The following is a 22,287-nucleotide window of genomic DNA, read 5'->3' on the forward strand; positions in this document are numbered from 1 at the left end:
TGTGAATGAATTTTTAGTATTGAATCATCTTTGCAATCATGGAATAGACTGTACCTGGTCCTGTGTATTTTGCTCAATATGCTATTGGCATCCGTGAGACAATTTTTATTTAGAATTTTTCCTTCAATATTTATGAGAGATTAGGATCTGATTTTCTTGTATTGTGTGCAATCTTAATCATTTGTCGATCAATTGGAAATTCACTTCAAAACACCTAATTTGGAAGTTTTCCTTCGTGTTGTATGTCTGTATATTTTAAGTAACATTGAAACGATCTGCTCTCTAACGGCTTGCTGTAGTCCCCCTGTGAAATCGTTTAGGCCTGGCATTCTTTTCAGTGGGGGAGGGAGAGTCCTTAATGGTTAGGAGCTTCTCTGAGTGCTGTGTTTTCTTGTATTTCTATTCCCCATCCTCATTGTCTGGGATGCCGGGGGCTCCCGGTAGCAGGAAGTAGGAGGTAAGGCTCCGGGGTAGAGGATACCTTTCTCAAGGCGAACGGGGCCTGGGGCTGGATTGATAGTATGTTCACCTCTAGGATGGAGAAGGGACAAGAGGGCAGTGATGTGGGTGGGTCGGTGGGTGGGTGGGCTGTGAATAGATGCCCAGAGGCCCAAGCTGAGGAGAGATCAGCTGCTTCTTCCCAAAGATTTTTCTTCTGACTCTGTATTCCAGCCTCTCCTGGGGCATCTCTGTCCTATTTTCACAGCTGAGAAGGCAAAGGAAATTTCCCACCGTCCACTGAACTCCTTGGCAGCCTCTGTGGGGGAGGTCCTCAGAGTCACCTCACCTGAGGGAGCTTAGACTAACAGTCAGCAATCCCACTCCCCAAATCTCCTCATCTGCATTTGTCCTGAGCCAGTTCAGCTAACAAGCCCTGTGGCTCACAGAGTTATTAAAAATCCTGAAGTCATAGACATTCTTTTATGTTGAATCTCCGATTTTCTCAGGTAGCTCTCTCCGCAGGGGCTCTGGAACGACCACTCCTCTGTTCAGATAGCTCTGCTGTGAGGTGGCTTTGCTATGGCAAATGCTGGAGGGCCTGGGCTCTTCCAGGTGCCCCGAGTGTCCACGCCACTTTCTTTCCCCCGCTTCCTGTCTCCCTGCTCCCTCAGCCCTCTGTGCACCTGCAGGAGGCAGGGGTCTCCGTGCCGCCACCCCCTCTCCACAATAGAGCCTACCGCCAGGAGGCGCTGGTCTGTGAGGAAGAGAGTGGGCGCCCCCGGCTAACAAGGTCACCTCTTCTGCAGCTGCAGGATGTTGCACTTGATTAAAGGCAGGGAAGGGGAGGGAGAGGAACCTGTGGTATCCCTGGAGCTCCCCACCACTTCTGAGCCGGAGGGAAGCCTTCGGAGAGGCTGAAGCTCAAAAGCACCCCTGAGAGATTGTTCTGTGCCCCAGGTGGTGTTTCCTGTGTACAAGCTGTGGGCCTTGAGGAAAGTGGGGCCAGTCTCAGCCCCCCCACCCAGTGCGGTGATCCTGACAGGCCTCTAGGGGGAGCAGGTAGAGCTGGCAGGGGGCTTGCAGCACGAGGGGAAGGCTGGGCCCTGAGAGCACTTGGGGCATCTGGGGAATGTTCTACGTTCTAGGCCAGCACTTCTTCCCCCTTTAGATGCAAATGGAGTCCCTTTCCAGCACCTGCACAATTGCACCGGGGCTAACCAAGCTGTGCAGCCCACAGCTGTCAAAGTCAGCGGAGAAAAACTATGGTGACTCGTTTTAGAACTTTCGTTTAGAGATGTGAGATAGCTCCTGAACGACCACAGAGGTTCACGCCGTGCTACAGGCGCTGGGCTGCAGGGACGGATGACTGCCTCCAAAGGCTCAGGGTGGCCCTGGGAGCTCTCGGCCCAGACCTGTTTCTCACCCCTGGCCGGCTCAGCTCTGGCTGCGGCCGCTGCCAAGTGAGTGGCCATACTGGCTACGTGTCCAGATGAGCCCCGGTAGGAGGCTCCAGGAGGGACTTCTGGAAGGTTTCCTGGAGAGACTCTTCTGTCATTCACATTCCTCCAAGGTCTTCTCATGGTCTGCTTGGTATAGTGGCCGTTTTTCTGCAGACATATTTTATCCTCATATTGGTATATTGTTTGCATATGACAGAATGAAGAGGTTAGGTGGCCTGGCTTTGGGATCCAGAGACCAGGGCTTTATTCCTGCCCAAATGCATGACAGAGAAGAGGGATAGTCTCCTCCAATTTTCGTTTTACTTTAATTAATATTATTATCAATACTATTACTGATACATTGAACCCTTCCTATGTTCCAGGTGCTGTTCTAAATAGCTTGCCAAACAAATGAGTTCCCTGAATCCTCATAAGCCTACAGGGTTTGGCTGGGGGGCAGTGGGCACTATTGTTCTTGTTTACAGAGGAGGAAACTGCGGCTTAAGGAGATTGAGCAATTTTCTAAAGGTCACCAAACCAAACTGAATTTGGACCTATGTATTTTTTTTTCACCATAGGCTATTACTCATCACCTTCAAATATCTCTGGAAAGCACGACTGGTCAAAATGGGCTTGACTATGTTCCTCTTCAGACAGATTGCTTAGAAACAAGAGAAATTCTTCCACCATTTTTTTTAACTTAGCCTAAGTTTCTTGGGATTTCTCATTATATAAGACAGGTCCTGCCTCTATGGTTTTCACCCACCTATACAAACTATGGAAACGTAGGCTGTCGATCTATTATGGCCCAAACCCCAGTGTCCCTCTCTTCATGCTCTATTTCCACTAGCCGCTCTCAGCTGTCCCACCCCTGGCTCCTCTGCCTGGCCAGCCAGTTTTGGAAACACTCTGCCTGTTCAACCCGTATACCCTCCCTGGGACACACAGAAGGGATTACAACTTCTCCAGCTGCGGGCCCTGTGACTATTGGAAGGAGATGGAGGAGATATCTCTTGATGTGAGCCTTGAGGGACAGGCAGACTTAGGGCAGAGAGAGGTCGGTGAGGCGTATGCTGTCTAAGAGGCTGGAGGTGGACTGGAGGTGGGTGCATGGGTCATGATGTCCATTTGGGAATGGGGGGATCCCAGGGAGCAGAGGAAACTGGTGTGAGATGGAGCATCCTACAGGGGGAGGGGGAGGAGGCCCGAAGCCTGGACAGTGTGCTTGCCTGGAATGGAGGGGCGGAACAGCAGTCTTTACGTGTTCCCCTGGTAGAGCAGCCGAGTTTCAGGACATACACCATGAAACATGCCCACGGTAGCAGAGGCAAGCCCTAGAGGCAGACAAAGAGAGACCCTCCACGTTCTTTCCTCAGAGTGAAGCTTTACCAGAGAGCAAGCTTTGACTGTCTGATGGCAGGGTCCATGATTATTCACCTTGTCTCCCCAGAGCCTGGTGCTGAGTCTGGTGATTTGCAGGCCCTTGGGACTTTCAAATAAATGCAGGAACAGACAGAGGGAGGGAAGGAAGAAGGATGGGTCAGCAGTGGGGCTTGATCAGGAGCTGGGGACTCCAGACGAGTCCAGGGTCAGGTAACTGGGGCTCATGCTTCTCTGCATTGCTGATTTTCATGGGGGTCACCAGTCACAAGAAAACTCACTCCTCTGGTCTCCTCGGATTCCACTGGGTTAGAGAAACTAAGCCGGAGTTCAATGAAGTCTCAGTCCGGATAAACAAGACAGAAGAAATCCGATTCAAGAAGAGGACCTCATTCAAAGGGAAGTTGCCCTGCTTTCCAAGACTTTTTGTCCTGCCTACATCTTGTCTCTGAAGTAAATGCCTCTGATTCATGGCTCATTAGATTTCGAGCACGGGTCCTGGTCTGTAAGTGTGCCAACTTCGGTTTCTTTTATAGGTGCAGATTCCTTAGTCGGATGAAGCTGGGGGAGCTGAGTGAACTCCATCACTAACCAGTTCTTCAGAATCTCGGGCATTACACAGACACACAGAGCCCTTGAGGTCCTGACACAAAGGCTGATAAAAACAAGCGCATTAAGACAGAACTTAGAAACAGTAGATTGACTAATAGTAACCCAAAGACCAATGTGCCTCTAACCACATTTTTGTTTATTTTTTAGTGTGTTTCCTTCATGGTCTTTCTTGTGGCTCACCCTATGCAGTTTGTGTACTTGTTGAGAGCTTTTTTTCTGTGTCTGACATTGTTTCTGCTGAACTCAGTGTTTCCGAGACCCTCTCTCCTCACAGGCTCGGTTTTGGCCTGCCATCTGCAGTCCGCCAGTTTCGGTGGCAGAAGAGGCCTAGGCTGCTTCCTGTGGGCCCCCAGATGGGCAGAAGCATGCGGTGGTATCTGCTCCTGATCTGGGTCCAGGGCCTGAGGCAGGCTCCCCCCCCAGCCTCAGGTAAGGCCCAACAATCCAGCTTGGACCTGGAGGAAGTGGAGGAGGAAAGGGAGGCTGGGAGTGGAAGGGGGAGTGTTGGAAGGAAACACATGGTTTTCAGAGTCTTGTGTCTCCTTGCGTGAGAAAAGGCAGCCTGTGGGAAGGAGGTCCAGTTCTGTTTTGGGTGGCAGATGAAGTCCTTGGGGTTGGGGTGCCTGACTGGCCAACCCAAGAAAGGAAACAGGGGGAAAGAAAGGGACAAGGAGGAGGGATGATCAGTTTGCTTGTAGAAGTTCACTCTTACTCCATCGTTCTGGTTTCTGTCCCTGAGGAAACTTCTAGAAAAGCGTTGTCTTTTTTTCTGTGGATCAAAAATGTCTTCTTCATGGATTCTAGGGATTCTACCATTATAGACTGAATTTATGTTAGATATGTTTCCTTCTGTATTAAAAACCATAGGCAAGTGTTTCTGAGGTGGCACAAATGCTGAGAAATTATAGTATAATTTAATCATGTTGTTTTTTTGAAACATCTGAGGGTTGAGCTGTGCCCAGGGTGCTGGGGATGGTCAGCACTGAGGAGGGTGGTTTTGTCTGGGAGAAACAGTTTCTCTCCAATCCTCCTTTCCTTTGGATTTTGTGGCTTTCCTGAAGGTTTTTCCAGGCACCCCCAAATGGCAGTCAACCAAACAGCCAGGTTTCATTTCAAAGGCTACTGTGCCCAGCACAGAACTGGCTGCTGGAAGATAAAGTGCAACAGAAGTGGTGACTGATAGGGCTTATGCTGCAGGTAGGGAGACAAAATAAGCACATGGAAATAATCGATGAGCTAGATCGCAGCAGAATATCCTGAGTGGGGGCAGGGCTCTGCTGTGCCGCAGTCACAGTCTATGTGGGGAGTGACAGGATGGCAGGAGGGTCTGTCATTCCAGAAGCCAATCCTAGCCTCAAAGCCCTTCGGGATTTCTGTGGGAAGTTTCACGGACAGCTGTTGACCCAGGACTCAGGCACGCTCTCTCCCCTTCCCTAGGAGCTGCATCAGGCAGAATAGTAACAACGGGGAATGTGTCTGCAGAGGAAGGTGGCTCTGTCACCTTGCAATGTCACCTCTCCTCCACCACTGCCAAAGTGACTCAGATCAATTGGCAGCAGCAGGACCAGCTTCTGGCCGTTCGCCATGCTAACTTGGGGTGGCACATCTACCCAGCCTTCAGGGAGCGAGTGGCCCCCGGCCCCGACCTGGGCCTCACCCTGCAGTCGCTGACCAGGAATGACACCGGGGAGTACTTCTGCACCTATCACACCTACCCTGATGGGATTTACAGGGGGACACTCTTTCTGGAGGTCCTGCAAAGCTCAGGTATGCCCTCTGGAGCAGGGTGGCTGAGGAACTTCATCCTCCAGAACAGGAAACGGGGTCCTGCCGAATGCTCTGCACGAGCACGGCCTCTCGACCTCGGCTCACATTCGAGTCACCAGGGAGCTCTAACGATACTGATGCTGGTGCCCCATCGCAGACCAACTTCATCAGAATCTCCAGGGGCAAAGTTGGGAGGTAGTGGGTTCTAAAAGCCTGGTGATTCAAATGTGCAGCCAGAATTGAGAACTGCTGTTTTGGGTGAGAAGTGCATCTTACGTGGGTTCCTTGGGAAGAAGTCATTAAGGTCATTTGGGGAGGGCTCTCGTTTATTAGTTTAGTATCAATCATGCAAATTAGAATTAGCATCTAAGTTTTATAAAGGATTAAAACACAGTGTGTGCTAAGTGTCAATATACAGTAATTTACATTTGTATAGTACTTCACAGTTTCCAGAATGCTCTCACATTCATTATCCGCCTGAACACTTAAAGCAGTTCTCTGGAAAGTGAGAAAGGATTATTGCATCTGAGAGACAGTATAGCCGAGGGCTCACGAGCTTAGGCTCTGACACCAGCCAGCCTGGATCCAAATCCTGGTGCTGCTGTTGACTTCAGACAAGATTAGTTAGCTTCTCTGTGTATCAGTTTTCTCATCTGAGAAATGAAAATTGATGTCACCTTATGAGTGCTACCATAGGATTGAATTCCTGACTACAAGAAAATGCCCTTAAACGGCCTGGGCCACGGTGAGCACCAGGCAAGCATCTGCTGTGAATGCCAGCCACTCCCATACCTAACGAGGTGGGGGCTGAGCTCTGCAGCAGCTCAGGGCAGGAGATGCTATGGTTTCACTAATCTACACCCTCCGAACTTCTATCTGCTGCCATCAGTTGTGCTGGGGATGAAGTTTTATGACTGAGCAAAATATGTGTAGAAGGGGAAGATAAAAGGCTACTCGAAAGTTTCTTTTCAAATGCTTCTTTTTGGCTGGCTCTGACATAGGTCAATGCCGCATGCGGGTAAGAGCCCATATTTGGTTCTACAGACAGCCTACCGCAGCCCTTCTGCCCCCCGAAGCTGTGTTCTCCATGACCACCTTGCTCCCCATCTGCCCTCTTCCCCCACCTGCGACCAAAGCAAGAGGCTGAGTCTGCAGGGCAGGAGGAACTCGTTCTGGGGTGCTTGGGCTCCCCCTCGTACCCTATGCTACTGGGAGAACTGCCTTGCCCGAGTGACTGCATTCTTTAGACACCTTTCCCACCGTGTAAAGCCTTAGAGGGAAGAGGGCCCAGCCTCTGCTATCCCCTTCTTTCAGGACTTCCCTGGACACCTGGGATCCACCTGAGCTCCTGGAAAGGAGGCGGGGATGGGACGCGGCAGCCTGGAAATCCTTCCGCCCAGGGCACAGCTCACATCTGGGCCCTTGTCCTGTTTCTCTCACACTCTCCTTGGAGAATCTATCCCACTTCTCTTCGTAACTCCCCTTCTGCTTCTCCTCCTTACATTTTACATCTTAATAGAAGTTCATTTGTTCACGCTTTAGTTCATACCACAAATATTATTAAGCACCTGCTATGTGCCAGGTGCTGAGAAAAAAAGGATAAAGCTGGAATAATGTGATAGGCTTACGGTGAAAGGTTATATGCTTTTTGTCCCCTTTTTTGTACTTTATTTAATATTAACTTTATTTTAATTTTTAAACTTTTTTTCTAGTATGATTATAAACATGAAATTTAATAAAAGAAAATGTTCACTTTCTGGGTTTTTTTTTCCCCCGGGTGTCATTGTTTGTTTCATTTCATGATTATTATATAGAAAGCGATTTTGTCGACTAGAGGAAGAGAGTGTTAACCAGGGTCTGCTCTGGGGTCAAATGTGTGAGGTGCACACCACTCAGGAGCTCAGCTGCTGATTCCACGGCGGGCCAGGCAGATGCTCTGCTGTCCGAAGGGCTGGGCTTCATGACCCCAGAACTCAGAGGAAGGCCTGGGCAGCCCCCACCTCTGTGCCCCGACACGGAGGCTTCGCGGTGTAATGGTTGCCTTTTGCTTCTGGCTTTCACCCCCTCGTCTTCATTTTGTCACCCCTCCAGTGGCTGAGCGCAGTGCTGTGTTCCAGACCCCACTGCTGGGAGCCATGGCCACAGTGCTGGGAGTCATCTGCGCGGCAGTCATCATGGTGGTCACATTGACCAGAAAGGTAATGACTCTGGCTGCACATCTCAGTCATGGGCACCCCCCACCCCCACGTCGTCCTTTCATGTCCCCGTCCTGTCCAGAGAAAGACCAGGATGTGGTCTCCCCTACTGTGTTTCGTGCTTTTTTATGGTCCTTGCTCTGCCTTTTTGTCAAGTTGTTTATTCTCTTCTTCTGTCCCCTTCCTGGTGTGGGAACCCCACCCAGAAAGGCTGGACTGTATGCTTCCCATCTTGCTGTCACCTACAGTTCCTAGCTCCTGCCTGTCCCTGAAGACACTCCCTGGAGAGACTGATTTATCTGTTGTGAGTCTGACGCATCTGGGGCATCTCCTCTGCGCTAGGGAGGTGTGTATGTTAGCCTATTTAATTTTAACCACCTTTCCCTATTGCGGGGCTACCCAGCACTTCCGTAGGATGAGAAATAAACGCTCCCCAAATTTAGGAGTTAAAGGTACACGGCAAGATCAGTAGGCTGTAAGCCCTCTTTTACTCTAGCTTAAGAGGTCACGCGGCTGAACACGCGCCGGATGGGGAAGCGGAAGTAGTTTCTAGCGTCAGCACTGAGTGATCACAGAGAAGATGGCGCAACTCCGCGGCCTCCATTTCCTCAAGTAGCAAGCGCGGATGATGGCGATTAGGCCGGCTCTCTGTCACACAGTTGTGCTGAGCTGGTGGCCCGTTGCCTGTGAACGCTTTGTAAACAGTGAAGAAAAATATTAATGTGCTTGTGTTGTAAACTGGTAGCTACTGATTAGTGAAAGAATTTCCACCACTTGTTTTGTCTGCCCTTTTGGACTTTTTAAGACATCCCAGGTCACCTTAATTCCACTCACCAAACATTTTGGGGAAGGCAAGATTGGGATTGCCAACATTATTTTCCACCTCATCCTAGACCCCCCTCCTTAGTTCCTGATTCACTTTCCCCCCAACTCTGGTTCCACTCAGTTAACAGCCCAACTCTTCATCCCTGACTTTTCTATGTCTGGACCATGCACTTCCTGCTGTTATTACCGATGTAAGTGGGTTTATAGCCACCGTCTTATTTTCTTCATATTTGTTTTGCCTGTTTTTCCCCCATTCTTTCTTGCTGTCTTTTGAATTAAGTACTTATTATTATAAAAAAGATCTATTTGGTAGCGGCATTTTTTGCTATTCTTTTAGTGGTTACACTGGAGATGACAAAATATACCCCTGACTTATTAAAGTCTAGTACAAATTAGTGCTTTTATCATTTCTTGGATTATGCAAGAATCTTAGACATGGTGACTCTTTTTACTTTCTTTCCCAATTTATTGCTATTATCCTCATGTATTTTAATTTTAAATTTCTTTTAAACCCTGAAAGAAATTACTCTTGAGAGTCCATATTCACTTAGATTTACCCTTTCTGTTGCTCTTCCCTTCTTCCTGCATTTCCTTTCTTGTAACCAGGATCACATTCTTCTGTCTGAAGAATATTATTTAGTATTTCCTTTTGTGCAGGTTATGAATTATCCCGGTTTTTGTTTGTCTGAAAATATCTTTATTTTTCCTTAACTTAAAAGTTATGTATCTGTTTTGTGCTGTCTACACTTCTATGTTGGCAAGTGTTTTCTTTCAGCACACGGAGAACATTTTTCCATTGTCTCTGGTTTCTTATATTTCTGTTGAGAAATTATGTGAATCTTATTTTTGCTCCTTTGCAAATATGGCTTTTTCTCCTGGTTCTTTAAAAATTTTCTTTCTCTTTGATTTTCAGCAACTGTACAGTGATATAATTAGATATAGCAGGGAATGCACAGTGCTCTCAAGGTGGGTAGGTTAAGGATAGTTTAAAACAGACATTTACAAAGGACTGGGCAGCACATAAGGAAACCATTAGGGGAAGTGGAGCAGCGTGTTGGTGTCACCCCTAGTCTTCAGGGGAAAGGAGAGGATGATTATTAGAACCTGGAAAGAGAGAGGTTTGTGGAGGGGACCACCTTGAGAAGTACTGTAATCTTTGAGGGAAGGCTACAGCCAGTCCAAGGCCACCCTTGGCAGAGAGAATGCCAGAGGAGTATATACCCTCACCTCACTCTCCTTGCCTCCATTCCCCTACTGTTGCTGCGCATTGGCCGAACCCAAACTCAAGCCCGAGGGCAAGGGAGTCCACTGATGCAGTACCTACGGTTCAATCTCCTTTGGAAACAATCGGGACAGAAGAAACCAGAAGGCTGGGTGGAGAGTGGAGTTGAGGGGTGAACGGAGATGGTATCCACCCCAGTGCTGCTCACAGACCCGGAAACTGGGCAAGAGACCTTGACATTCCAGGGGGTGCTGGCCTCAGCCTTCTCTCATGTATTCTTCATCTCTTGATTACGTGTATAAGTAACGCCCCTGCTGGCTGTCCATCTCTATTTCTTTTAGGAACACAGCTTTATTAGCCATCTTAATATCCCTGTGGGTCAGGCCTCTCTGGCTGCCATTGCAGTAATTACATCCACTTTGTTTCTTAAGCTCTGCCATCTGCCCCTATATTATTTTGGGGTCTCTCATCCGTGTAGCTACCAGGGATCCAGTTCTATAAAAGCACTCCACCCCAGCACACAGAGGAGAGATACCACCAAGCCTCCTAATGATGCTGATGCTCTCTTCACTAGCACATTCCTTTCTACCTTTGTAAAAGAGTGTCCCCTGGATCTTCCCCAGAACCGTAATCAGCTATTGGATTCTCAAAATTATGTAGTACAGGGATTGGCCAAGTTTCTCTGTAAAGGGCCAGGTAGTAAATCTTTGAGGCTTCGTGGGCTATGCGGTCTCTCTTGCAACAATCCAGCTCTGCCACTGTAGCATGAAAGCCCCACAGACAATATGCAAATGGATGAGTATGGCTGTGTTCCAACACACTTTTATTTATAAACACTGAAATTTGAATTTCATATAATTTTCATGTGTCATGAAATATTATTCTTCTTTTGAATTTGTTTTCAACCACTTAAAGATATAAAAATCATTTTTAGCTCCCGGGCAGTACAAAAATCTGTGGTGGGCCAGATTTGAGCCATGGGCCTTAGTTTGCCAGTCCCTGATTTAGTAGGTTATATTGGGGAAAACTCTGCTTTTTCCCTCTACTCTTAACACTGCACAGAACACTTCTGAACACCAGATGGGTGGGTTTATTCCCACACTGACCAATTCTTCTACACCATCTGGGTGTCCTACAACCAATTCAGTTCTGACACTATCTACTTGGAATTAACATCAGAACCCACAAATTAAGGGCTCAGTCCTACAAGACTGCCCTCCCTGCAGACACCAGCTGCAAGACCCAGATTGTCACCTGTACTTCTGACTGACCGGCTGTAAACTGAAGTTCCTCCAACCCCCTCCTTGGATTTGATGAGTTGCTGACAGCTCATAGAGCTCATAGGAACACTTACTTATATTTCCTAGTTTATTATATAATAAAGATGATGATAAAGGATACAGATGAATAGCCAGATGAAGGAGATACGCAGGATGAGGTCAAGAAGGGTCTCAAGCAGAGGAGCTTCTGTCCCTGGAGAGTTGGGGGTGTGTTACCCTCCTGGCATGTGGAGGTTTTCAGCAAACTGGAGGCTCTTTGAACCCCATACATGGGGGATGTTTGTGGAGACTTCATTGTGTAAGCATGATTGATTATTAACTCATTTTCCAGCCCCTCTCCTCTCTCTGGAGAATGGGAGTGGAGTGAGGCTGAAAGTTCCAAGTTTCTAATCACGGCTTGGTCTTTCTGGTCACCAACCTCCATCCAGGAGCCCACCCAACGTTGCCTCATTGGAACAAAAGACACTTCTATCTTCCAGAAGATTCCAAGAGATTTAGGAGCCTTGTGTAAGACATTCCTATTATTCAGGAAATTATAAGGGTTTAAGGAGCATTGTGTCAGGAACCAGGGTTAAAGACCAAACATTAGTAGAAACTGAGGGTAGATATATATATATATATATATATATATATATATATTCCTTATGATTTCACATACATCCATTATAGCATCCCCACTTCTCTGAGCATTTTGTTTTTTTCTTGCATAATTTGCCAAAGCAGTGTTAGCATCTCTCTCGACAGCAGAGTATCAGCCTTCTTTTCTGGGGTCCTTGTGAGAGTGTTACATCTTAAGTCATGGATGGGTCCCAGTATTCACAAGTTACCCCTCGTCCAGTCTCATATTCTACTTGCCCAGCACAGACCATCACTCTCAGGATTCACTCCCAGACACGTTCTCCCGTTGTTGGCAGTACATGTTAGCCACCTCATTTAGGCTCAACCTCTCTCCTCCCTCAGCATTCCCGGCACTCCCTCAGCTAGTGCAGGCTGTGCTCTTGCCCTAAATACAGGGCTGATGGCTATAGGGGAGGTGGAGACAGGTCCTAACAGGGCCCTAACCTCCATCAAGGGAAAGTGGGCTATTTTTGCCTCTCCAGATGTTACAAGAGAAGCAGGTGGCTCCCCAGTGCATCTACCCAGGGAACCTCCTCCCAGGTCATAGAGGCTCTTCCTTTTCTAGACACAGGAGACTTGCCCAAGCTTGGAATCCAGCCTGTTTGGAAGTTTTGTCTCTCTTAAGGTTAGGTCCCGTGCCTGGTCTTCCGTGCTGGAGATGGGTGTTTCTTGAAATGCTGCCAAGTGCTGCTTGCTTCCAGGTGCTGATAGATCTGAGCCTGTCATGTTCTCTCCTCAGTGCATCAGGGGGAATGGAGTAAAAGCTACTCAATCCCACAGTTCTAATATCACTCTTTTCCCATACTTCTCAAATGTCGGAGACTTGGCACCAGCTCAGAATCCCCTTCCATCTGTGTCCCATCCCATCTCATGACTAGTGGTGGGCTTCATATTCCCAACCAGCTGGAGGGGGGTTCCCCTCCACAATCCCATCCCGTTTCTGTTTCTCGGGCCCCTTCCAGGAGCAACTGATTTCTGGAGATCAGGTCCCCAGGAATAGAGCCTGACATGCAAATTCTGGTGAGAGTGATTTATTGGGATGAATTATCAGGGGAAGTGTAGTGAGGAGAGCAGGATAGGGCTGAGGGAAGAAAGCTCAGCTTGACGTGGTCTCAGCTGGAGACTTGGTTGCAGTAAGAATTGTATGCAGACTTGGTTGTACCTTGAGGCAGGGAGCTGGCTTTTTGAACACCCACCTCAGTCTTCACCGACCTCTGGCTGCTCACCAGAGAGGGCCCAAGAGCAATTCTCCAGAGAAGGGGCAGCTATGAGCCACCCGCAAACCCTAATCCCAGCATCTGGGGAATGGGAGCACTGGGCAGGTAGGGAGGATCTGAGCGGGGTACCAACAGCATTCCCTACAGACCTGGAGAGCCTGTTGACCGCATTATTTAGGAGCATGGACTTGGCAATCAGACAGACCTAGCTTTGGATCCTGGCTCTACCACTTGAGTTACTATGGTGGTATCTGTAAAGCGGGAATAATTACGATGCTGCATTCCATAGGCTTGTGGGAAAACTCAAGTCAAATAATTCATGTAAGGCACTTGGCATTTTTCCAGGCATATAGTAATAAGTATTGGTTATGAAGTTCTTGTAATTATTATAAATTTTATTTACCGTAACACTTCATAATACGTGGTACTCAAAAATGTTGATACTGCATGGTTGATTACAACTAGGTGAATGGATATTCTTTGCTAAGCAGCTATTGGAAAAGTTCTCCTAGGGGGCCTTCTGTGAGGGAGAGGAGAGATGGGTGTGTCCAGCTCCGTAACTGTGACCGCCAACTGTCCGTCATCCTCACATTCTCCCGGGGGCAATGTTTGTCCTCCTAGGACCCAGCTGCAACCTCTGTAGCTCCCTTTGGTCCTTTAGGACAACATCAGCCCCAGGCTTGTGTTCTATACTGACAATCACAGAGTCCCCTATGTGGGATGAAATGAAAACTGAACAGCTGAGGGACCCAACTCAGGCATGTTTACATTTCCCAGAAGACCTTGGAAGCCAAAATGGTTTTAAGATTGCAGGGCAAGGGTGGCCTGTTGAAGAGTGGAAACGAAAACACATCAGCACCAAATGTCACAATCTGTTCTTTGAGAAGGAATTGGGTATCTGTTTTTCTTAAATGGACTGGGTTACATTGAGGGATGTAGTACTCTTTTAAGTCCAGCATCCGCATGATCCCTGATGACCATGCTTTTTCTGCATACCTATGGGAAGGGGGCAGCCATTGCTATGGCAAAGGAATGAGCGAAACAGTGAGTGGGGAGAGACCACCTGACTCCTGTGTGTGTGCTTTCGAGACCATGCCTCTCCCTGGGCCCAGTGCCTCAGGGCTTGCAGGGTGGCGCCAGCCCTAAGTTTTGGTATTTGCTCATGAGGTACATCCATGCAGCCCCCCAGCCCTTCCTGTTAGTCTATATTCGTGCACTGCTGAGCTTGACGCTAGCCAGTCCTGATGCTGATTCCTACCCCGGGAAGCCACGGCCGGGGGAGTGGTGGGAAGAATGAGATTTGGGTTGTGTTTGTTGTGATTTTCCAAGCCTGTGTGTGGCTTTTTGGGATTCTATCATCCAGACCTACGGTGGGGGTGAGTGGCATGTTGAGAGCGGTCTCCAGTAAGACCGAGAGGGGTCACCTTTGCATTGGGTGTCATTAGGCATTTCTTCTGCCATCCTGCCTGTGCCTACTGGTCATTGATTTCCTCGGCTTAGCACAACCTGCACCTGCGATGCTCTCCTATGGGGGTAATGGCTGACTTCATACACTCTATGTTCCCAAACAGATTTTGCTGTCTGTCCTATTTTCCCATAAAAGCAATGGTAGTTATCTGACCACGAGTCCCTATTCGGGTTTGGAAAATTCTTTCTTTGAGATATGGGGCTGAGGAAGAATGTGTGTACACACACATTTCAGTCCTAAGACATATATTGAATGTCTGCTATGGGCTGTAAGGTTGTAAAGAGGAATACAGCAGCAATCCTACCCTCAGGGAGCTCACAGTCTGGGGCCTGAAGAGGTGACAGGGGTAACAATAAGTTCTGGACAGCATTGAATGTTACACCAGAGAACATCCAGGAACATATTCTTGCATCCAAGGAGAACGTCATTCTCCCAGAAGGGTCAAAGAAGGCTTCTTGGACAATGTGCTATGGAGCTGAGTCTGGAGAAAGAGTAGACAACTTTTTGGGGAACTACAAGGAGTGGACAGTGGGAGTAGCACATACAGAAGAGGGGAGGCGGGAAATGGTGCATGGCATTCGGAAGCTGTACGATGAGAGGCAGCCCGGCTGAAGAGAAAGAGCATGGCCTGGCCCCAAGTCAGAACCGGGTCCAGGGCAAGTGGCTTCACCTGTTGGCACCTATTAGCTCATTCAAAAGTAGAAACTTCAATAAGGTTGTTGCCGAGATTACATAAAGGAGCTAGCCCGTGCGTGCTCAAGCCACTTCTCTGTAAATCGTGTCTCTCTGGCACCCGGGCCCTGTACCAGAAGTTGGGGTGTTGGGTGGGGAAGCACTGCAGGAGATGCCACTGGAAAGGTGCGTGTGCCCAAATCACAAAATGCGTTTTGGGGGGCATCACACACAGTCTCCTGCCGGGAACGGAGCGAAATTATGGGCTGACTTGTGGGGTTTTACGAACCCCTTGACATCCACCTGTGGCTCCTATAGGAGAGGAAGCACCCTTCGGTAGACAAGGGGAGCCATCACAGGGCTTGAGGCAGAAGCATGGCATGATCCAGCTCCCCGTTCTGAACTGTCGCCATGCTGGTGGCCATGTGGAAGTCAGAGCAGAAGAAAGAGGGCATCCGGAGGCAGGCAGGTGTAGAAGCATGGGGGGAGATGAGACATGGGGGTAGGAACAGAGAAGAAGGGAGTGATTTTAGAGCGAGTAAAATTGGACTATTCGAGGAGTAAAATAGGATGGGATTTTATGGCTGATTGGAATTTAACATTGGGCTTCCGGTTTCTGGCCAGCTGGTGCCACGGACCAGGACAGAGAATGCAGGGACAGGATCAGTTTGTGGGGGAGGGAACACGATGCTCTCATTTGAGACATGGTGAGTCTGGGCTTGCTGTGATAGCCTAGGTCTGGAGCTCGGGGCAGATGTTTGTGGGGGTTAGTTTGGGCAGAGATCTGGGAATCTTCAGAGGGCAGAGGGTGCTTGCAAGAGGGGCATATGGATGAAGTGACTCAGAGAGTGTTGAGTGTGAGGAAACAGAGGGCAGAGCTCTGGGGAACCCCTTTATTTGGGGAGCTCCTGTGGGGGCCCGGCTGAAGGGAAAGGTGTGGGTTCACAGGAGGAGGAGAACCAAGAGAGAGTGATGCCATGGAGGCCAGGGAAGGAGAACATTGCAAAAAGGCAGGAGTCAATGGTGTCAGATGCAGTAAAGAGAGCAAGAGAGCTGAGGCGAAAGCCGCTTCACTGGGCTTAGTGAGTCGTGAATAGTAAAGGGTGCAGGGCTCACTGCATGTGGAGCGAATGTAGGCTCACTGGAGTGGTTAGTCCTGGGATCTAGTTGTGATGAGGTTGAGCAAATAAGGTTTAGGAGATTGGTGTGGGTAAGAACACAACCTTGCGTGTGTGTGTGTATGTGTGTAAGAAAGGAAGAGAGAGATCATTGTAACCATGTGTTATGTTGGGGAATAACTTCTGAATAACATCCCCATATCCTCACTTAGTAGTTTGTTTGTTTTTAGAAGAAATCTCGCAGAGCCCATTGTGCGGAAAGCGGAGTCAGGACAGTGGAGCGTGAACAGGAGGAGTGGAACCCCCGCACTCTGTCATCCGCTGGCAGCAGCAGCCACGCAGAGACGGCGCCCACCTTCTACGCAGAGCAGAGGGGAGATGACTACGCCGAGCCACATGACTACTTCAACGTCCTGAGTTACAGGAGCCTTGGAAGCTTGGGCTTCCTGGCGGAGACTAGTTAGCGGCCAGAGGCCTCGCCTGGCAGACGCGGTCCTGTCTCTGCGGTTACAGGCGGATGTGTAAGGGTCTGCGGCCTCGTCCCTGCTGTGCATGCGAGTCTATGTTCAGCTGAGTGAATGAATGTCATCCTCTTCTCGTCATTTCCTCTGCTCCTTCCCTTCCCTTCCATTGTGGCAGACCCGGAGCAAGCAGCTTGCATCTTGATTATGAATGCAAAGTTAAAAAAATGATTTGGTTTTGAATCTAGCGGTTGGAGCAGACCCGGGGGGTTCTGAGAAATGCCTTGCCCTAGTAGCGCTGGGCGGGGCTTTGGTGGGCGGGGCATTGGCAGAGTTTTGTGGATGATGATGATGACGATGATGACGACGGTGATGATGGTATGACTCACCTCATTTCTCATGGTCATTTTCATCAACATTCACACATTCAAGGCATTTTATGAACAAGGCATGGTACCGGCTTCCACGGGGAGACTCGAGCATGACTAAACTGTGCTTTCGGGTCTCAACCCTTTTAGACCTTATAGTTAAGTGGGATAATGAGATTTCCATTAAAGGGAGTAAGAAGACAGGGATACGAGACCCAGGCCTTTGGGAAGAGACGCTGGTGCAGGCCCAGGTGGTCAGGATAGGCTTGTGTGGGGCGAAGTGGCCTGGGAGGATGGAGGGAACAGTGAGCCTAGTGTGGTGAGAGCAGGAATTTTGTCTAGGGAGGGCCGAGAGACTGAACAGAACTGCTGAAATTCCCACATGAAGATCCCGGCACCGAGGGAGCCAGCAGGCCTTCAGATTTATTCCTGGGGCAGAGAGTTCGAGCGTCCTTCTGTTGGGTGTGCTCCGAGTTCGGGGATGGCCAGCTGCAGGGGACCCGAGGCCTTCCAGACGCCCGCCGGGGACATGCACGGGAGTGTGGGGCCTGCTGTGGGAGCTGCCTCCTAGCCCCCGGCCAGGACCCACCTGTTCTCTATCAACCCATTATTAAGCCCGTGAGAAAAGAATCTGTGTCCCACCAAAAGGAAAACCTTGGATTTTTAAAATAGGGACTCTTCCTGGGGGGGGGGGGGGGGGGGAGAGTGATAGAAAGTTTAAAGATGGATGCCCTCTCCCTAGCTGCTCAGAACCCTTAAGGTCACCCCCTGAGCTCTTCGCGCTGGGGTTTGGGTGGCATCTAAGTGCTGGTTTCTGTTTAACTGGCATTCAGGCCTTTATTCTACCACCCCCTCTCCTACAGGAGTGAGAAGGGAGGCTGAGCTCCCAGGTGACAGGAGTTCTTTCCTGGGCAGAGGACCTGAGTGAGAATGTGGAGCAAGGCTGTCATTTGCCAATGGCTGGAATCAAGCACTGCTCTGCTCACTAAGAAGGAGGCAGGCTGAGCAAGAAGACATTTCAACTCCTACACCCTGGACTGTGATTTTTATTTTTCTCACTTCTTTACCAAATGGGTATGTGGTCAGGAGTGATGAGCTGCAATCTGTCCCGAGCGCTAAGTCCTTTGGAAGATAGGTAGATGCGTGTAAAATGCTCTTCTGTGCCACAGCGGTTCACCACACTCTTGCAGAACTCGTGCCAAGTGCTTGGGGGGTAGAACACAATTCATGGATTGGAGATGAACTAAAATGTTCAAAAACGAGAGTGGCAGTTTGATTGGGAGGAGATGTCTACTGGGTCAAGGCTAGACTGAGAGTTACAGTGTTATTTAACGTGAGTATAGTAACAGGGAAGTGTCTACAAATACCATTTGGATGGTGATAAAAGTACGAAAGGACCCACAGATGTGGTAAATGGGTCAGGTACTAAAATGAGATTGAATTAGACAGAAAATAAATTTTAAAGTGGAATTCACCAAACTGGATTTTCCATGGAGAACCAGAGAAGACAGGCCCCTAAAAGCCAGGTTCCTGGACACATGTCTCGTCCAGCCATTCTGCACGTGGAACGGTCTAGTGTGTGAGATGTGGTTAGTCTGCATTGAGATGCACTGTGCTAGCCGCGTAACATAAGGGCCAGATTTTGAAGGCTGATTGTGAGTAATATGAAAGTAAACTATCAAGTTAGTAATTTAAAAATATCGATGATATGTTGAGATGATAGTATTTGGGATATATTGGGTTCAATAAAAATGTTATTAAAATTAATTTCACCTGTTTCTTTTTACTTTCTTAATGCGGCTACTGGAAAATCTAAAATTGCATATGTGGCTCCCGTTATATGCTTCTTGGACCATGCAGCACTAGACCCTAAACCCAAGCCAAGCTGGCATCAGGGAAGGGCATCTCTCTGACTGGTAGTCTCTCTTTCTCTGATTCAAAGTAGGGTTTGAGGAGGCTTTTCTCTCTTACCACGTCTTTTGAAAAACACATAGAAAAGGATTACAGGGGAGAAGATGGTGGGAGATTAGTAAGTGCACACAGGGGGTGATCCTAAGCTCTCTTGGATCCCTTTGGGATTTCATGATAGGAGAAGGGGGTGAATGAATGAAGGCATGAATGAGAATTTGGGGAGGAATAAATATACTGACCCCCCACCCTTTATTACCCCACATTCTAAGCCCAAGGATATACAGTCTGATCTATACTCCAGAGAATTACCCTGAACAAATATGAGAAATTTTGAGTCATGGGGCTTTGAGCTAGATGATCTTCGTGAGTAGACAGGATTTTCCCATGCAATTTTATTTCACAACTCGTTCCTTCTCACCTGTGAGCCCGTGGAGATGTATTGCCACACACTCAGGTTCATACAGATTCTGTCAGAGCTGAGCTGGACGGGCAGGGTGGCTACGTGTGCTGCATACACAGGGCGGCATTCTGGTGGGCACGCCACACCCACAAGGAGGAGGGACTCAGCAGCATGGCTGTGGGGGGTGAATTTTATTCCATCTTCTGGTTCTTCCCAGTCCTGCTTCATGGCTGTAACTAGCAAACTTCCACATCCACTCCAAGGTACACCTGCCAAGAGGCCCAGAGGAGTCTCATGTGTGCAAGAGCCTGAGCTTTCAGGAAATCGGAATTAGGTGTTTTGATGTTTGATGGAATTTTTTTTGCAGAAGGTAGAGTCTAGGACAATAGTATCCAATAGAAGTTTCTGTGATGATAGAAATATTTTGTATCTGTGCCATTAAATACAGCAGCTGCTAGCCACGTGTGGCTATTGAGCACTTAAAATGTGGCAAATGTGACTAAGGAACGGAATTTTAAATTTCATTTCATTTTAATTAACTTGAATGTAAATAATGACATGGCTGGTGTATTAGACATCACAATTCTAGTAATTCCCTTGCATATGGAGAAAACACAGAAGAGGTATGTTTACAAGCCATTGGATGGGTCTACGGATGCTGTGCATTTGGAAGGGCTACCATCAGAAATAAACATGGAGATCCTGCTCTATTCTCCTGTGTCCTTTTTTTCCCCTGTGTTCTTCCTTTAATCAAAACAGAGCATGAGGCCAAAAGCACACTATGCATTTGTTTATTTCAGACTCCTCCCAAAAGCTATCTGAGGTAGCTAAGGGATCCAGTTCATGGAAACAAGATCATGGTTCAAAAGTTTTGGAAGTCGTAGGTGTTATGCAAGACCATTTGCCCTGGACTATAGTCATTCTGACTTCATGTGAAGAATACTTCCTCTGGTGCTAAAAGTCTAATTGATTTTGCAGAGATCCAAAGAGAAGTTGCTAGGATGTGTTGTGGATGGAGAGGATACTTGGTTAAGTGCTAAGTGCTGCTATTTGGCTTTACGGCATCGGATAAGCCACTTAACTTCCTGATCCTCATTATAAATGTTTCCTCATTTGTAAAATGGTGATAATAATATCTACTTCTTAAGGTTCTTGGGAAGATGAAGAAAATGTGGTGGAGTCTTTGTAAGCTATAAAATACAGAATTAATGTTCTCATTATTGCGGCTGGCGCTGCTGCTGATGCCACAGAGGTCCCCGAGGGGGCATCAGACCTTGTTGGGAGCAACCTGGGTATCTGGAATTACCAAACTCTTAAAAATTGGGATGTAAGGAATGCTAAGAGTTGCAGATATATCGTTGGGGTCTGCAAGTTCTCTGTATTTTAAAATTTTGTGTTTTGAGATAAACTTTTAAGCAGTCAAACATATCCTGGATATTGATGACTTTTTTAAACAGGGTATTGTCCCTGCCTTCAGTCTCCATATTTGTGTTTACAATTAAGTTGATTTCAAGACATGGAAGTTTAACTAATAGGTGATTTCTTTGGAATAGTGGAAGGTGGAAGAGCGGAAGATTTTGCGACAGTTGAAGTAGTAGGAAAGTGCTCGGAGAGCAGAGGTGTCTTCACTTTGTACCCTATAGGGATGCCATCCTCAGAAGGACAAGGGCCAAAGCATTCCACCTTACTTTGTGAGCAGCAAAGCATCATCTGACATCTGAAATTGTTATTTTAAATTATTAAAATAAATAACTCAGCAAGATGCTGTTCGAGTTCACAAAAATCAAATATGGGCAAACTCTGCATCGTGAAATGTTTGTTTTTTATTTTTTACTTCCTAGAGTATCAGGAGAACTTGGGAGTTCAGTGACTGAGTTGCAACAAGTCAATATTTAAATTCAAGAGGTCACCTTTCAGCCCGGAGTTCTCCTTAAGATTCTCCCCATCCCAAGTCCTTGCCTAGGCATTGGTGTTCCTCACACCCTGGTGGGAATGTCCATCCACACTCACTTCCTCCCACCCAAGGCCTGCAAGTCCTTGGGAGTCCCCAAACTCAACTGCTTATTCCTTGGACCTTTCTCTGACGTACCCTGCCCATACATCTGTTTATGAACTGCCAAGGCACCAACAGTCTGAGCGAAACAACCTTGCTCTTGATCTTATAGGAATCTTTATTCTGAATTGTTAGATTTCAAGTCTTACCAGGGTTAAAGTAATTTTCTTCATTCCCCTCACAAACTGCACAATGTTGAGTGAAATATAGGTGCTTACTGAAGACTTGGTGAATTTACTTCAGTCGGGTTGACTGCCCTAGGGACAAATAAAATGTATGTTCTCTCCTATATGCCAGTAATTCCTGCGAAGATCATGAGATTAGAGAGGTCTTATGGGTGGGGATGCATATGAGAAAGGGACTATGGAACAGATAGGAGCCTCTTGGGGGTCCCCAAAGTCATCAAATGGGGACATATTTTGAGCCATGAGCTTTCCTTGGATACAAGAGTAGAAGGGCGTAGTGTCACACAGGTATTTCCACAGGAGGCAAATAGATACTAATTTGCACATGGGAAGGAAAAAAAAATGAGTCAATTTAGACAGCAGTAAATGAACCACATGATCACATGTGAGTTTTGGACAGGAGGAGGAAAATGCCCAAATTTGCAATTCTGGGATTCTTATGTCTTATACCAAGAGGACTGATTTGTTGAGAATTTCTCTGGCCTTTTAGGTACAATCCTCAATTTGGATAATCTCCAACTCGACCTGGATCACAGGGTATGAGAGAATGTGAAGGACCACCTGAAACAGAAACTCTGCCACAATATAAAGAAGACGCAATAGGAAACCCAGGGAAGAGTTTTTTTTTTTTTAATTATTCCTTCATATTCAAACT

General features: G+C 47.7%; 1 protein-coding gene across 3 annotated transcripts; it reads left to right on the plus strand.

Moving 5' to 3' along the window:
* Positions 1 to 637: 637 nt before the first annotated feature.
* On the plus strand, positions 638 to 18,850 carry TIGIT (T cell immunoreceptor with Ig and ITIM domains). Of its 3 annotated transcripts, XR_002143557.2 has the most exons (5): positions 2,220 to 4,301; positions 5,310 to 5,639; positions 7,731 to 7,837; positions 16,485 to 16,775; positions 17,947 to 18,850. XR_002143557.2 is itself a non-coding variant. In XM_034658817.1 (4 exons), exons 1-4 carry the CDS (start codon positions 4,226 to 4,228, stop codon positions 16,716 to 16,718), a joined length of 744 nt encoding a protein of 247 aa, XP_034514708.1. In that variant the 5' UTR covers positions 638 to 4,225; the 3' UTR covers positions 16,719 to 18,850. The 3 variants fall into 3 exon arrangements, 2 of the variants coding, with proteins under 2 accessions (XP_034514708.1, XP_011228491.1); XM_034658817.1 differs by having other exon boundaries at positions 638 to 4,301; positions 16,488 to 18,850; XM_011230189.3 differs by having other exon boundaries at positions 2,224 to 4,301; positions 16,485 to 18,850.
* The last annotated feature ends 3,437 nt before the right edge of the window (positions 18,851 to 22,287 follow it).

This window comes from Ailuropoda melanoleuca, chromosome 1 (genome assembly GCF_002007445.2).
Source record: "Ailuropoda melanoleuca isolate Jingjing chromosome 1, ASM200744v2, whole genome shotgun sequence".
Taxonomy (NCBI): Eukaryota; Metazoa; Chordata; class Mammalia; order Carnivora; family Ursidae; genus Ailuropoda; species Ailuropoda melanoleuca.